This window comes from Phoenix dactylifera, mitochondrion (assembly GCF_009389715.1).
Source record: "Phoenix dactylifera mitochondrion, complete genome".
Lineage (NCBI taxonomy): Eukaryota > Viridiplantae > Streptophyta > Magnoliopsida > Arecales > Arecaceae > Phoenix > Phoenix dactylifera.
Window position 1 is genome coordinate 130,180 of NC_016740.1, and position 17,321 is coordinate 147,500.

General features: G+C 48.2%; 3 protein-coding genes and 1 non-coding gene across 4 annotated transcripts.

Moving 5' to 3' along the window:
* Positions 1–6,903: 6,903 nt before the first annotated feature.
* nad2 (NADH dehydrogenase subunit 2) lies at positions 6,904–8,686 on the reverse strand (one part of a trans-spliced gene, as the record gives it). Coding sequence (YP_005090358.1) covers positions 6,904–7,299; positions 8,534–8,686 — 549 coding nt within the window.
* A 948-nt stretch (positions 8,687–9,634) lies between these two features.
* On the reverse strand, positions 9,635–9,708 carry KEH32_t02. The gene has a single exon. It is a non-coding gene; the product is annotated as a tRNA-Met (tRNA).
* Positions 9,709–9,869: 161 nt separating this feature from the next.
* On the reverse strand, positions 9,870–16,477 carry nad7 (NADH dehydrogenase subunit 7). The gene is made up of 5 exons: positions 16,334–16,477; positions 15,409–15,477; positions 13,178–13,642; positions 11,933–12,178; positions 9,870–10,130 (listed from the first exon to the last, which is right to left on the reverse strand). Exons 1-5 carry the CDS (start codon positions 16,475–16,477, stop codon positions 9,870–9,872), a joined length of 1,185 nt encoding a protein of 394 aa, YP_005090366.1.
* On the forward strand, positions 14,870–15,427 carry orf186. Its single transcript has one exon. The coding sequence runs from the start codon at positions 14,870–14,872 to the stop codon at positions 15,425–15,427; it is 558 nt and encodes a 185-aa protein (YP_005090367.1).
* Positions 16,478–17,321: the final 844 nt, after the last annotated feature.

Sequence of the window (17,321 nt, forward strand, 5' to 3'; positions counted from 1 at the left end):
AACTCTGCGAATTGAGCTAGTTCCAATTTTGATTTGCCGGCTACTAGTTTCATGGCTTTAATTTGAGCTGCAGATCCTACTCTGGAAACAGAAATAAAAAAATGAATAGCAGGTCGGATTCCAGCATTGAATAGATCGGCGGATAAGAATATTTTTCCATCTGTAATGGAAATGAAATTTGTAGGAATATAAGCTGAAACGTCTCCAGATTGAGTCTCAACTATTGGTAAAGCGGTCATACTTTCTTCATCTAAACGAGAACGTCGATTTAGCGGCTCTTTCCAAAAGGCGTGAATGCAAAAAAAAACATCTCCTGGATAAGCTTCACAACCAGGGGGTCTTATTAATAGAAGATCAATTTGGCGATAAGCTTGTGCCTGTTTGGAGAGATCATCATTTATTTTATAATAAGTATGTCGTTCACGGTACAGAAAATATTCAGCCAGAGCCGCTCCTGTATAAGGAGCGAGGTATTGTAATGTAGCAGGTGAATCCGCCGTTTCGGCTACCACAATAGTGTATTCCATCGCTCCTCGTTCCTGGAAAGTAGTCACTACCTGAGCCACAGAAGATGCTTTTTGACCAATAGCTACATAAACATGTATGACATTTTGCCCTTTTTGGTTAAGAATCGTATCTGTGGCTACTGCTGTTTTGCCGGTCTGTCTGTCCCCAATAATGAATTCTCGCTGACCGCGTCCTATCCTATAGGGATCATCGAATCAATAGCAATAAGCCCCGTTTGAAGAGGCTCATATAATATACACGGAACGTCTCGAAAGAATACCTGGGGCAGGAGATTCAATTAACCGAGATTCAGAAGCTGAAATTTCACCTCTCCCATCAATAGGTTTAGCCAGAGCATTTATAACACGACCCAAATAAGCCTCACTCACAGGTATCTGAGCAATTCTTCCTGTTGCTTTTACAGAACTTCCCTCTTATATCATCAAACCATCACCCATTAATACAACGCCAACATTATTTGATTCAAAATTCAGAGCAATGCCTATTGTACCCTCTTCAAATTCTACTAATTCACCTGCCATTACTTCATCAAGACCATGAATACGAGCAATGCCGTCGCCTACTTGAAGTACGGTGCCGGTATTCACAATCTTTACTTATCTATTATATTGTTAAATACGTGCACGGAAAAGATGACTTTCATCGTCGGCTCGAATGGTTTCATGGTTGGAAGGTAGAGTGAGTCTGGGGAGGCCCGGATGAATGATTGAGTCAGACTATCTGGTAGAGCTTAAGAGCTTTACAACGCGGGCTTGGTTTAAGATTTACCAAGTTACGAAGGCCGGATTGATTGAAGTGGGTGATACGATAGGAAAGGAGCCGAGATTTGGCTAAGTAAGGAAGAAACAACTTAGTATCCAATTTCACTAAGTGAGGCCACTACTACGAAGTTGCGCGGATACGATAGCTTTCTTCAAAGACGCGGACGGAGGCTAAGTGGCAGAAATCGCAAGCTTTTCAAACGTAAGGAGCAGTCGTCGTACGGACAACTACGAAGTAGAGGCCAAGGGGGCGGTGCGACTTCGTAGAAGTCAGAAGATAGAAAGAAGTCCGAAAGAGAGAAGGCAGGGTCACGTCACGCGGCTCGTAGAGAAAGATAACGTAGAAAGAAGTAGGCGAAGTAAAGATTCAGTCGATCAATCTGCTTTCTGTCTTCATTTCAATCCCATCCTTCTTTTCTTCTTTCCGTTACTCTCCATTACAAAAGGCGAACAGCTATTACTTTAGAGGCTCATCCGTTTAATTACCCCTCTGGGGGCACGGGGAAGGGAATAGGACATTCATATGGGTATAGTGTAATCAAGGGAGGAAAGCAAAAAGAGTGATTGATCAGGTATCATTTCGATCCTGATAGAAGAAGAGTACGCGCACTACGGCTTTTCAGCCTCCGTTTGCTGGAAGGCAAAACTCTTTTTTTTTTTTCTTTTCTCGACACTCATAGAGTGGATTCCATTCCGATGGGGCAAGAGTGGGAGACCCATATTGAGATAAAGATCCCGCGCCGCTATTAATAACCCTGGATTCTTAACCACCAAAAGGATAGGGCTTTATCGGCCACAGAAACGGAAGAGCCGTCACATGACAGCCCTAAATAGTTATAGGCTCTGACCGAAGAGCAAGCGAAGCGAGTCAATTGCGTTGAGGCCAAAATGCTTTGTCCGGACTCCACCCAAAAAAGAGAAAAAAAAACCAGCTCGGACCGTACCGTTGAGTTTGTTGCCCATTTTTAGTATCACAGTTGGGAGAAAGAAATAAAGGTGAAAAGATTATACTTCTAAGAAGAGAGAATTTGTTGGGATTGTGGACTTTAGATCAAGGAGTAAATCGGAGTTTCAAATCCGGAAGGAAGATTGAGTTCGTAACCATTTTTTCCTTTAAACTTGTAAACACTTTCGAATCAGAGCCTTACCTTACATCAGGTATTGATCGTCCCTCGACTGAAGCAGTGTCGGAAAGACGAGCGAGGTTTCCACTTGTGCTTTTCCCGGATAGGTCATTCTAAAGCAGGAACACTATTTTGGACAGGAGTCGCGTACTTCTTATAAAGGCCGACAAAGCTCTCTAGAAAACAGCCGCCGGAAGCCACACATGGAAAGTCATGTTCCTAGAGTAAGGATTTCCACTCTTTTTTTTTCCGATGAGAAAAACGAGGTTTATTTTTTCCCATTCCTCCAAACCCACAACATGAACCTTTTTATATACCTATTAAAATGTACCCAGAACAACCGTCGACTCATAAGCTATGGCATGCAGGTATAACCGCCTAACGACCTAGATATTTCATAAAGAGCTATTTCTATTGAGTTACCAAGCCCACCGAGATCTATTTCAGTATTCGAAACACTACCGGGGCTCACCTCCCCTACTAATCAAAAGCTCTTCGGGACATCAGGCGAGAAACAACTACTCCGCCCATCCACAGCTATTATGATGATAGAGAACCCGGGACACAGGAATCACCTGGATCTCAGCAAAGGGAGAGGAACCACTACGTACAGAGTTTGTAAAACAGCAACAGGGACAAGCCCACCGGGTTGAAAACCACCATACTACCTAGAAAACCTAAACCTTTGTACATGAATGAATGCACACTCACTACTCCCTATAGTTATCTATCTATCCAGATATATACGAGATCTCCTACCTATCAGTCACCAACTTGATACATACGGGAACAACCCACCAACACATCAAAGATAAGTCTTATATGCATTTTGAGCATGGCACCGGTAGCTCTAATAGCGAAGAAAAGGCGTGCGAGGACCCATAGCTCCATTTCACAGTCCTATAATCTATGCTGTGCTGCATTTCCAACACACTGGACCTTAGCTGTTCTCAGTAGGGGAAATAGCGACTTCTAGCCGCATGAAATCATGGAGTTGGCTTCTTCGTTACCTCGGGTTGGGATTTTTCCCCTATAGAAGAGATGGCTCCCGATCATAAGCCACAGTTTTCTCATGACTTGCATAATAATATTCCGGCCGGCCGGCCCTGTTTCGTCTTTCGATCTTGGCAAAGAAGTTTCTAACCAGCACCAACTCAGATTTAAGACGGCTTGCTAGTCGAAGAGGCAGTTGATGTCAATCTCGCGAGGACAGCCCCAAGATGCCTCATCTCCACCATAAAAAGTCATCCATGTCATTGTCGCGGAAGACTACCATTCAAGAATAAGAGCTTTTTCTCTTTGATTTCGCTGGATCCGACTCCATGGATCATTTGGGACCCATAAATAGTCAAGTGCCAGCCATCCGACGAGGAAAAATAAGTCATATAAGAGCTGAATAAAGAGAAAGAAGTGGTTGCTTGTTTGTTGCCAAGAAGAGGACCTAAGCGCTAGCTCTATCCCGTCCCACTGGACTGCCCAGATATCAATGCTCTCTCTCTCGTCTCTTGTCCTAGAGCGCGCCTCATCAAGCCTAATTCTCACTAGGGGGAGCCTTCGCTCCGCCTTCGGAGACTGTTCCGTATGCTCTCCCTTCATCTGTGCCTTTGACTGAGCTGTATTCGACCTCTGTTTCCATCAACGATGTAACTAGATCCGGTCGAATATACCAACCTGCTCAGTTGAGAGGAGCTGCGCCAGCCATGCCAGAAGCGCATGCACCCGCGCCAAGCAAGAAGGGGAGATATCCAAGAAACCTATGATGTGGCCCAGCATTTGAAAAGGATCCCGGCCAAAATCTATAATCTCTATTTTTGATCTGTCTTTTGCAGACCTCGAAATCTCATCGCGAAGCCTTCCTCCAGGTCTACAAAATGCTCATGTCTCGCAAGGCACACCCCTCTATATAATCTCCAAGAGATGATTGGCCAACTAGTGGCCCCACAGCCTAACATTTTCTTTTCTCTTTCTATTTTCATTCTAGATAGAGCAGTAAGAAGGATCTCTTATGCAAGCTTTCTTGATGAAGGGTACCTCTTTCTAAAACAAATTGTAATCTTCCCTTCCTTTTATAATGGATTTTTCTAGCCTCAATGGCTATAGCATTTTCTAAGATAGCAATCCAATCGTAAACCGTAATCAGTGACACACAAAAGCCAAATCATAAACTTCGGAGCGAGTTCAATAGTTTTCGAATAGCTTCCGTCGAATTACGCTTGATGATAATTAAGTAGTGGAGTGGCAAGCAAGAGCAGAAGGAGGAAGGTGAGTAGGGTTGGTGAAATGATGCAAAAAGGCATGATGAGATCTGAACCCCTACCTTGACTAAGAGAATTAGGTTATTCTTTTGCAGTTGGTCTTTGGTGCCTATCCATCCTATGCCTCGTACGTAGTATAAATCAGAACTGAAAACTCTTTTATACCCGGAAAAAACTTTTATTCATTCCCTTGATTTGGCTATTCATTCTAGCAACAATCGTCAAACACGGCATAGCAACAGCGGCTAGCTACTTCCTTAAGTTAGAAGCAGAGGTAGGACTAGTCTGGGTATGAATCAAATCCTTTCCTAGGGTGAGTCCTTATGTAAATGTAAGTAGAAGGCAGCCATCTAAGAGATGTTACTAGTCTGTATGCAAAGCCTCCTAGTCCCATCCCCTTCTGTAATAGGAACTCCCTGCGGGCGCTATCCTATAAGCAGACGCAACTAGAAGACATTATTGTCTTTATCTAAGTTAGAGGCTTTTATATAGCTTAAACCCTTTCCTTTTCCCAGGTATTCAAAATAATCTTTCTAAAGTGCGGATGAGAGAACCAGACAGCTTCACACCTGAAGGGACGATTAGAGGGTTTAGCAGAATGCATACCTTCCATGTAAATGATCATAGGATAGTAGTCTGAGGTGGTACGAGGGATGTTTCCAACCACAGCTTATGGTAAAATCTCTTTCAACTTCTACTTTACTAAGGCTAGATCCAATCGAAGCAGCGTCTTAGCTAACCCTTCCCTACCATTGGTCCAAGTGGTCTAGGACTACAGCATGCCAAATCCATTAGACCACAACGATGAAATTTGATGCAAACTGAATCAGAACAGTCTCTGATTCAGACTGGATTTCGAACATCGTCCCGGTTCAACATATAAACCTATTTCTTGGTCAACAACCTATAAAAAGGAAAACAAATATTAGTACAGGAAGGACTCTTTTTTTGTACGGAGAGAAAATAAAAGCAAATGAGCTAATGGGAATATTTAAAGTTCATTTTTTTAGACAACTATGCTGACAATTCTTATATATGTTGTTTGCCCTCGCGGGGATACCTGCGCGGGAGAGGATACCTCTCATCTTTTTTTATTCCAATAATGAATGCATTTTTTTATTGGCAAAAGTGCCATCCTCTTTTTTTGGAAGAGAGGAGGGACTCCATATATGCCGACATTACTGAGGCGCCGCCCTTCCATATGGATCCTCGTGGATGTGGAAATCACACGTGTGTTAACCTCCTTATGTTCAGGAGAGGTCCCTTTTCTACCCGACGGGTGGTAAACATGGGGGGACATCTCCAATTGGGTAAATGGCGACTCACATGACCCCGATTTTCTATTTGTTTGAAATAGTATAGACGAGATGAAGAGGAATGGGGTCGATAGCAAATGGTTCAAAGAAGCGGTACGATTCCTAACCGATTTTTTGAACTTAATCAATTCCTCTCTTCCCCTTTTTAGCCAACACCATCAACCTTGGGCAAAGCCAAAAATTTGATGAATAGAAGGAGATCAGAAAGATACGCGGACGACTTGACCATAAGGTCGGATGTTTCCGTGAGCAGTAAGCTGCGGATCTCCCCTTTTTGGGGGGGAAAGCTGGTGGCCCTTTTGGCGTGTTAATTCTTTCGACGGGGCGGCCTGATTCGTTCGGTAGATCCGGTCGAGGTGGTTTTCGTTTACCAGCGCGTAGGTGGTCTAAGTTCCTATGACCGAGTCTTTCTGGCCCCTGTGAACATATTTTCTTAATGTATTAAAGAGGGCCTCTCTAACCGGTGAAAAGTGGTAGGTGTCCACTAACGGCTATTCCTGGCTCGGCTCCGATAACGCAATTCCGGGAGGAGTCGGTAGTTGGGCACTGGATCCCTTCGGACCTGGAGAACGTGTGACGCTGGGTCGGGGTTTGGTGAACCAACAGGTCGCTCCTCTAGTTGAAGTATCGGGCCCCTTTTTCGTTGCCTAGGTTACACCTTCGGAATACCCCAGACGGGGATTTCGCTCTACTCCCCCCAATCTTCACTTTAGGCCACGCCGACTCTCCGTCGTGGAATTAGACCAAGGGGAATCCCCATAGGACCCCGTCTCCCGTATCTTATCTTTCGCACGTAGGAGATCGAGACACAGCCTCAGGGCTATGGGGAAAGTAGATCGATTGCCCTAGATAGACAACTACATAGAGGGTCTCTACAAGTCTATAAAGAAGTTTCAAAAAATTTTTCGGTAGTAGTCCGGTCGCACCCGAACAATAATATTCCAGAGGGAAATGCACCTAAGATCAAATATTTTGAGCCGGCTTCCGTGGAAAATTCAGACTTTCTTTTTGATGCTGCGATCACATAAAAACATAAACTTTGAGGCTCAATAGCTAAATACATGGCAATTGAATCATGAGCCGGGATCATTAAGAGCATACTGCGAGTAGGAAGTGGAATTAATACAATGGATTCAGAAGCATCAAACCTCTCTTGTTCGAAAGAATCGAAACACATCGAAATGGTACCAGCCGTACTTAATAATGGAAGGATTTGGCAGAAATATGTAGAATTGTCCCTCCTAAAAAGATTATTCCGGAATAAATGGGCAATAGTTAGGAGAGGTGCGCCAGCGGCGAGCAGAAGCAAGGTTATTAGATACCGAAGGAAAGCCCGGCCAGAACCACACGTGCAAGTTTCCCTGCATGTGGCTCGTCCGTGATAACTTCTTCGGATTTGCGTGAACTAGCGGACCGATCACTAAGTGGGATGCTCCCTCCAGCATGAGCGAACCTTTTCAGAACTGCTTAGGAATGGGCGCCACTATCCCAGCCCGGATCCAGCCAGGTTCTATTGATCATGTCCCCTTCCCAACAGTTGTACCTTGTCTTGGGGCGTCTTTGGCTTTACTCGATCAAGCCCGCCGGAAAAAGAAAAGTCTTTCTCTTCCCGTCCCGGGTCATAGTGAGGCGGAGGTGCGTCCACAGAAGAGGAAAGAGCAATGCATCTTGCTCAGCAGGCGTAGCTTGGAGTGGGAGTGTTGCGGGGGAAAGGTAAGGAAAGTGGCCTAAGAGAGGAAGCCAAACCAACCAGGGCCTATTGAGCGCAGCTAAGCTAATATGCGCCGGAGAAAAGAAAGCTTACGGAGGTAAGCTCTATTCGGTCCGGAGCATTGATTCCCCATAACGAATAGGCTAACTCTATCTCTCAATTGCCTATCCTGTGCTCGAGAAGGTCCCCCAGTTCCTCGGCTGCACCTCGAGGTGCATTTAGTTGTCTAACTTTATACTCGGGATATTCCCCACTCCATGGCACCTTTCGCTCATCTATTCAGCCCGCCCGTCCAGACGCGGTGCCCTTTCGCATTATCATCTACCGCCCTTTCTTTCCTCCCGTCCCTTCACGCATGAAGATCGTCGTATGTATGTTCGACTTCGGTTGCCGGTGCAATAGAATAGGTAGGAGTACATTATGGCAGGATCAGTCACCTGGGCAAACCAACCTTCCTCCAAGAAGAATTGTGCTATGCCCCCCCGATATCCCTATAGAGCGAAAGAGCTGCCTGGTGATCCCTAGGTTGCAGCACGTCCGGTCGTTAACTCCTCGCGCCGCTGCCGCCGTTTCTAGGACCGACCGACGCCTCACCTGCACAGGTACCTACGTAGTGTAGTGTCGGTCGCACATTCATAATAGCGTTCGGACTCATGTGCCTTCCAGAACCAGGGGAGTTCCCTTGCTCCTGCTGCGTACGATTAGCCAGCCTTGCGGCGGCAAAAGGATTAGGACGTCCCCCCATGCTACGGTTCCCTGCGGTCCGGCCGCATTAGGTTAGGGAGCTGGGCGATAATAGCTCCTCCGCATCCCAAGCGCGCTGCCCTCCTAGGCGCGCAACACTAAGTAATCCAAGCCAACCCACATTACTGACTAACGGTGGATAATCATCTTTCTTAGAGGTACTAAATACAACTCCATGAATGAGCAAAATGAAGGTTGCGTTAATGATAAAGATCTCTGGGGAAACCGCTAAAAAAAGATTGAACATGTGGGAGGGAGGAGAGATAACGAATTCTGCTTTCATTTCCCCCGTTTTCAAAATCACAGAGTTACTTACGGAATGTCAAATCTTTCTCGACGCCGGCCAGGCCGGACATCAAATTGAGGGGGCCCACCTCACCTCTCCCCTTCCCCTGGTCAATGGCGGTGACTTGATTGACCAGGGCCGCCCCACTACCCCCCTACGACGATTTTTCGATTGGTCTTCGGACCAAGTCGAAGAGGAAGCGCTCGTTCATGTCGTCCCCCCACCGCTCGGGTTGACTCTCTCTCTTGATAGCATTTAAGAGATTTCGGAGAGCGTTGACATCGGCTTCCGGGGACTGATACTCAAAATTCTGGGCCATTTCATCCGCAGATCCGAGAAAGTCGAAGCTTTCTCTGCCTCTTGCGCAGTATTTGCCGCAGAAAGAAGCCCATACCCCCACAATAATGTTTGCAAAATTTTTTTAGGAGTAGGGCGTCAGCCTTACGAATTTGCTTTCGTAGTTTCTCCTTTTGAGCATCATTATCGTCGTTAGGAAGGCCGGGGGCGGCGGGCCCGCGTGGAGCCGGGGTGCCGTCGGCACCAATCCGTTGGTCTTGCGTTTCCATAAGGTAAGTCCAAGCCGACCTCCATAAAGCGCGAACCAACATCCGTGATACGAAAACAAAAAGAAGAAGTAGGACCAAACCGAGAGTTAGCAGTATTTCCAAGGATGGACTTCGCGCTACGGAATGAATCGAGGAACTGAGGACATTTCCAATACCGAAAAAATCGGCACCACCCATTGATTTTGCACCTTCTAACATCTCGAGACGATAATTTGCTCGTCACGTTCCTTCGCTGCTCTTTCCTGGATTCTTCGTCGATTCCTCTTCCCCACCCCGCGATCCATAGTATATTCCATTGATAGAGAGCCAATTCCAATAGACTTATTGAACGTTCCCATTGGCGTGCATCCAGTAGGAATTGAACCTACGAATTTGCCAATTATGAGTTGGGCGCTTTAACCATTCAGCCATGGGCGAGTGAACTAGGTCTTTTTTTGGGGTTCCAGAAAGAACGTCAAAGAAAGGTGACTTAGACTTCTCCTTCGACTGAGACGGAGACTGAACGAGCTGCTTCGGAAAGTCATATGGGTCTTTTGGCTCGCAATAAAGCTAGGGTCCTGATCGAGCAAGACGTAGTCCTATCTATCTACCTCTCCAGACACAATATCTTGAGTACCTATGATGGTGACTACATCTGCTGGCATGTGATGTTTGGACATAGAATCGAGTCCTTGTGAATGGGCAGAGCCAGGTGCTCTTATTTTACGACGGTAGGGACGATTGCTTCCATTACTGACAAGAAAGACACCAAATTCTCCTTTAGGTGCTTCAACTGCGGTATAGGTAGAAGGAGCTGGTACGGAAAAACCTTCTGTATAAGGTTCGAAATGGTGAATTGAGGTAGAGTAGACCGATGATCCTGTAGTCATTTGGCCGGCTATGGAAAGAAAAAGCTTGCATCTGCTCCCCCTAAACTATAACTGGTCCCATCTCTCTCCAAACCTAACGTGGTAGTTTCCCATCATAGGGCTTTCTATCTATAGATTGAGCCATTACCCACCAAGGATCCCATTCGTTCAGAATGAAGTTGACTGCTTCTATGGATAAGGCGGAGCGTCCTTGGTTCAGCATTATAGCACATAGGCTTCGGCGCTACTACAGCGCTTCGCTAACTCGAAGCGCCTCGCTATGAGAATGACGCTTCGCTAACGCGTTGCGTTGTCAGCTTTGCTACCGACGCTTCATCTTAAGTGCTTTGCTACCGAGGCTCAGCATAAAGGACGCTCCTATCTATAGAAGCGCTTCGTTCCGCTTCGCTAACGCTCGGCTAAGTCGTCGAACCCTCGCGCTGACCGTTCGCTTTCTCAGTAGCGAAAGCGCTTCTCTTTGCCCCTTAACTTAAATAGAAGGACAAGAAAGAGATTATTGGTTTTCTTGCTCCCGCTTCTTCATCTGCGCTCGTCAAGCCAACTTAGCTTTTTGGGAGGTGAAACAGCGGTTGAAGCGGACATTTCGAAATGACAGCATCGAAGATATTTATATACACGGTCACGGTTATTCCGGACTGCGTTCCGGAAAAAGTAGCCTACTTGACAGAAAGGGCGGGCACTCTCGGCTCGGAGGTAGGCACTCTCGTGTTTCAACCCCACGTTACTTTGATAGTTGTGGGGCACTGTGTACTTACAGCCTCTACGAGTTGCAAGTGAATGGGGCCGGTGCGTGGCGAACGGAACGGTTCATCAAGCCATTTCTCGCCTCAACCCCCTAAATAGGAAGAGGGGTACTTTACTAATAGGGGGCAATTGCATCGCACCTGACTGTGAGGGACCTCTCGATACCTTATCACTTCGTAACTAGTGGCCGGTTTCCCGTCGCGGAAGCCTTTTCCCAGTGCGCGGAGCCCCAACGAGGAAGGTGTTAGTGGTTTCTCATGGGGTCAATAATGCGTCTCCCTCTTTTTGTGCTACTCCTACGGGAAGAAGATAAGAAAACGCGAAGCGTTCTCTTGGTTTCCCAACCTGTTGCTTCTAAAGGCTGCCCTCTCTCGGCTGGATTTTGGTCCAGCCTACTACGAGGATCCCGTATCCCGTACATCGTCTTTCTCCCTCCTGGGTTCCCGTGGTTCCTATGCCGCCGCGTTTCCCGGTCCTTTTCTTTTAGTGCTTCGACCCGAAGCGATAGCTTGACGCTAGTTCAGTGGATAAGATGGCTGCGCTCCAGCTCACTAAAGAATGGGACGGCAGTGGTCCGCCGGCAAGCTCGTTCTGATCTTGGACGCAGTACATTGGAATCCTGAAGCACCACCACGAACGCTACCGCGCGTGCGCCTACGGTGCGGTAAGGCACCACCCTGTTGTGCCAGCAGCCAACTCCGGCGTGTCAGCTTAGTTATCCTCATCAAGCCACAACCTTGATGTCTAGCTTCCCAACTGGTAGACGGTTCCCTTTCCCCCAGATCAATGAAGAAGGGAGAAGTCAGTTGATTCTTCCGAAGAACCGGAAGCGAAGCGCTATGCCGGGGCGAGGGGACGGGAAAAGAAACTGCTCCGAAGAAAGATATTGGGGTTCCCAATGCTTCTCCACGCCCAACGAGATGCGCCAACCTCGGGATGCTTTACTCCTAACCCCACGACGGTTCCGAGACGGAGCTTAACCTGAGTCTCGGTTAAGAACGGCGATGATCTACGTTTCACACGGCGCACGATTCCATGGATAGTTTCATTCGACATCGTGATGGAGGACATAGCTTACGATCATCGGCTTTGATCATGCCACTAGGCATTTGATTAGGACATTGCACAATGATCCGAACACTTTGTCGCATCTCTTCGATACGGATACAGTAACGATCATAGCGATCTCCTCTGGTACCTACTGGTACGTCAGGATCCGATTGGTCATGAACATCGTAAGGTGCTGCTCTTCGCGAATCCCAGCATACCCCAGGTTGGGATGGGTAGGCCCACCACTTCACTTTCACTTAGGCCCGGGCCAAGTCAGTGGGGGGACCCTGTCGGGCTCCTTCCCCCCCAAAACAAACTGTACGTGGGAGTTTCCCTTCATACGGCTCGAATCATTCTCAGATGCCCCGAGAGGCATCTTTCCTTAATTGGGTGGTTCACGCGCGCGCAAACGAGCACCGGCCGCAACAGCAAGGAACTATGACCAATAGAGTCAGACACAGAGCGTCATACTTTTTTTCTTGTGATGGTTGAGGAGTTTCTTTCTCTGAGGGTGCGGGACGCTCGCGGAGTCCGTGCCTTCCGTACCACCACAGGTCGTTCTTGGGCAGATCCCGCTCCTAAACATAAGGGAGGGATAGGGGGAAGGGGGCCGGGCCTATCATATAAAGAGGGTTGTTTAAAGAGAACCCGGCCACCTATTTTCATTCGACGTTCCGGGGCGCCCGATTCGATCGACGAATTCGGCGAGCTGATCTGCTTTGATCCAGGAGAAAGCCCAGTCAGCCACCTTTTCGGTGTAGGTCACGTGACCTACAGCTCGGTCTTCGCTTTTTGAGACTTCCTCTACCCACATCTCTATGTGCCCGCAGCACTTCCATATGGAGAAAGATGGGCTTACCATGTTCCATCAATAGCACCTAACCTATGCCGATTTTGGCGGACCGTGCTCCACCCCGGTGAACTCATGCGGTTCCGACGTGCCCAGAGGCCAGAGGCGAATCCGTTCACGGTCCTACGGACCAACACCATTCGAAGGTGGATGGCCCGCCCCGCCTAGAATAGGAATCTTTGACTGGGCTTACACACATTCGCTCACTTACGCTGTCCCCCCTCAGCTCACCCTAGCCCCGGGTACGTCGTCTCCAAGGCTTCACACAAAATCTTCACTGACAACATATGCATGCTTTTGTAGGGTCAGGCAGAACCGTTGTTGCCTGATGGGAACTTCCCCCATATTGCTATCAATGTCTTCATGTCGCACGACCTCTTAACATTACACCACTGAATCCCCAATCCTTTGCTTGCTGTGCAGTGACAGTACCAATATCCACTAATCGTTGTTTCCAGATACGGTTGCCGGTTGACATCTCTTCTAATTCGTCGATACGAGAAGCAAATTGTTGTGTGGAGGAATCAATATCTCGACATAAGCCAAGAGGCAGATCTTGTGCCACTCCACCAGGTCGTATGAAACTGGCATGCATCCTGGCTCCCGGGACTCTTTCATAGAATTCCAACAATTTCTCCCGCTCCTCAAAAGCCCAAAGGAACGGAGTTGATGCTCCCACATCCATAGCATGAGTAGTTGAAGCAAGTGAATGATTTGAAATTCGAGTTATTTCACGGAATAACACTCGTATATATTGAGCTCGTAATGGTACCTCGAAATTCAAAAGTCTCTCTACGGCTGAAGAATGAGCGTGTTCTTGGGCCATCGTAGAAACATAGATAGGGTCGACGACGGAACGAACAACGAAACTTTACGACAGCTTTTTCGTACACGTTCACTTGCATCACATACACAAGTGCTCTCTGAACCGTGCAATAAGGTCACCCATAACACGGCTCTCCCACTGGAGTGACCTTAGCCCCGGGCCATGCTATTCAATGATATTGGAAAAATGGCAGCGTAACTTTTTTTTATAATCGTCTTGAAAGCTGGGCGCCTTTTGAGGGAGGGAAAGCGTTTCAATAGGAGCCCTACTTCTTTCAGTAGCAAACATATTAAGAGTTTCCGGGCGGAGCGCACCTTTGGTACTTCAGTAGGGCAAGCAGTTTGATAGTGACTTCTTTCTTAGGGTAGGGCGACGAAAGGCTACTTCAATGACGGAAACGTCATAGGGTCGCCTTTGGAAGCTAAAGCGGCGAAAGTTGTTGAAAGCCGGGAGAAAAAGCGAAAGCTTGCTCGAAACGGCCCTTGACCCTAACCCTCGGAAGCGAAGACGCAAAGCGTCACTTTTCAAAAGGAAGGAGTGAGGCTGACTGAATCCATCCATAAACCCGGAAACGAAACGAAGTTCGTTCCCGCAACCACTTTGGTACTTTGCTTCTTATAGTCAAAGTGGGGGACTTGCGCTTGAATTGAAGTAGCGCCTTTTGAATATGAGTGGGGCTCCTAGGTGGCGCGTTCGTGGAGCCAAACCGAAGGAAGAGCAAAAGGAAGGTTGGGCGAGGCCACCCGGCCTCGAATAGGAGGGGGCTTAGCTCTGGATCCCGCCTGCTTGCAGAAATGAATGGATCAGAAGGGGGGCTGGGTTCTATTTCCGGGCCGGGCGGGAGGTGAAGGCCAGAAGAAGAAGAGAAGTGCGCCTTCCCGGTAAGGAAGAAGAGAAAAAGGTGCTGTCATCTATCTCGACCAGTTTCCCGAGGCGTTGGAAATCAAGACCGGCTCAGAGAATCACTGGCGTGGTTTCTCCCCCCCCATCGTTTCGCCAACAAAGAAGTCATCCTTGACTTGACGATTGACCATTCCTTCCCTACCGAGCCGCCTCTCTTCGCCATTCGAAGTACTTACCTCTGCCTTCCTTTGTTTATAACATACCAACCTTTCCAATCACTAATAAAAAAAAAGAAATTTTGTTAAAAAAAGACTTCGTCTGTGATTTTCTCGGCCCCAAGGGAGTTTACTCGACCCATTCTCCAGTCTCCCGCACTGCTCAAGTGTGCGACTCCGTATGAGGACCTCCTTCCCTTTTGCCTCTGCCCACTCTCCGTTCACACGGTTATCAAAGCGGAGGAAGGGTGGGCAGCAGGTACCACGAGCCCTCTGTCCCACACATCTATCAAGAAGCAAGTGTAGTTCACCGGTTCCACCGAATGCTCCTATCTCTCGGCAAAGATCGTGTGAGTGTGCAGTTATGCTTCGGATGCTTCGCCATGGAATAGATCGACTCAGTTCCCGTTCTTTTCCGGTGCACTCGCTTTATATCTCCGACACACAAGGAAGGACGCGGTGGGAAGGAAGCAGCCCTAGCCTCTGTCCGGCCGATCATTCCGCTGGCATCTTGCATTCACGCCTCCGTTTGACTGCCGCTCGGGGATGTAGTTGTAGATACGTGAGTCTTAGTGGGTCGTTGGCTCCACCTGTTATCTCCTTCTACGACATGCTGTTGTCGTCGCCATATCAAATATGTCACTTAGTAATATCTGCCTCGCTGCGGGTCAGCACCTCCGAAAGAAACGGAGGACTTCATTCAGTGACTCCGCGATCGCCCTCTGAACGATCAGAATAAGGTAAAGCTTGAAGATAAGTTTTGTACTCTATTAATTTCTCAGTCCCTCTAGTCGGGTGGGCGCCGGCCGGTCTTTCGGCCGGATCCCCCTGAAAACCGTACGTGCGGGTCTCCCCGCATGCGGCTCACGCCATTCGAGGTGGCCCAGCCCAGCATTCATTCGCAAATCCAGTAGTGAAATTGAGACTGCTCGACCTCGGAAGCTAATTCGCGTGTAGGCAGCGCTGTCTGTCTACCGTCTATCTATTCATTGATACATTGGCTCGCTCCCTCCCTCTTTTTCCAAGAATGAATGAGCCGCTCGGAAAAAGCCTTCCATTTCCGTCAAATGACCCGGCCTCCCCTGGCTCTTCCACCGTCCGGGCTCCCTTTCCTCCCTATGCTCCCCCGGCGCAGGCCTACCACGCTTCGCGCCTGCGGCGTTTTCGCCAGACGGTCTTTGCCAGTAGTGCCATCCTCCCCGCAGGCTGTCTGTATGGGTGGGTTGTCCCTTGCTGCTACGTTCTGTTAGGCGCTATGAATTACAGGAAATTAAGTGGTTGACTTGGACAGCAGGCGGGTTACACGTTCCACTGTGCCGAGATGTGAGGTGCAGGTGGTGATGATCACCCCGGGGTATGCGCTAGCGCCCTTGACGGGCACTCCAGGACCCGCCAACGCTCGTGAAAACCCAGGTCGGTCGGTCCTCCATTCATCCGACCAGATGTGTGGATAACGAGGCCACCTTCACAACCTTCTCCCTTCTATCCCTATCCAAAGTAAGGTAGGGCGGTTCGCTTGAGTTGCTCAACCGCCCCTTTGCCCGGTGCTCATGACGCGCTACGGAACCTCCACCGTGCCGGGGGACCGAGCAGGGCATAGCTAGCGGCATAGGAGCCTACTCAGCGTCAGCGGCTTCGTGCCGCACTGGAGTGATCCAATATGTGGTTCCGCACGTTCCACCACTTCTCCGTTCATTTCCAATACTGATCGTGAAACACCATGAGCAGCAGGATGTTGAGGTCCGGAATTCGAAGTGAAATTCTTGATTTGCCCGTTCCTAGTCGTCATGGGAAAGAAAGGCAGAAAGAAATAAGAAAGAGATTATTCCCCTAGAGCTTGTCCAGTACCACCAGTACTAAAAATGCATCTCCTTCGCCCGCGCGTGTCTACCTGGCGCGCCGCCTTGCATGCAAGCGAAGCGCTATTGGCGGCAATTAATAGCTCACTGAGCGATGATTGATGCAGTCAGTCAGTGCCCTCGATTGTTCCAGATAGAAGGATCATGGCGCCCCGGAACCATGACATCCAGCAGCAGCAGCATCTCCTTGCGTGCAAGAGACTTCTATGCCGGCCGTTATTCCCGGCTCTGTGTTGAAAAAAAGCGGCAGCTAAAGCAAATCTAAAGCTTAGTTGCTTTTTGCTTCTTATTCTTTGCCAACCAACCACTTGGTACCAAGCAACCGGTTAGCTGTAGCGCTTTCAAAGTAGAAGAGTGGTCTCTTATCTTAGAAGTGGTGGTGTAAGAAGCGCGCTATCCTCTTTGTCTTGAAAGAAAGTGAGTAAGCGTATACGTTAGATAAGTAAGCAGCGTAATAAGCCGGCCTTTTCAGAAAGTCCCAAATTGAAGAAAGAAAAAAGTAATGAATGCCAGTGTCCCGGAATAGAACATATGATTGATTGAATGAAGTGGCTGGCTTGGCGAGAAAAAGAAGTGTTGGTCCCATGCACCATGCCTGCTGCCTGCTCTTGTCATGCAGGCTCCCCACGCTGAATAACATGGGGGCTGTTTGCCTTTGGTAAAGATGGGGAACACCTGCTCGCTGACCCCTCTCTTCCTTCCTATGGACGACCAAAAGCAGGGTGCTCCCTATTACTAATCTATAGGGCAGGGCGTATAAGACTTGATTTGCGG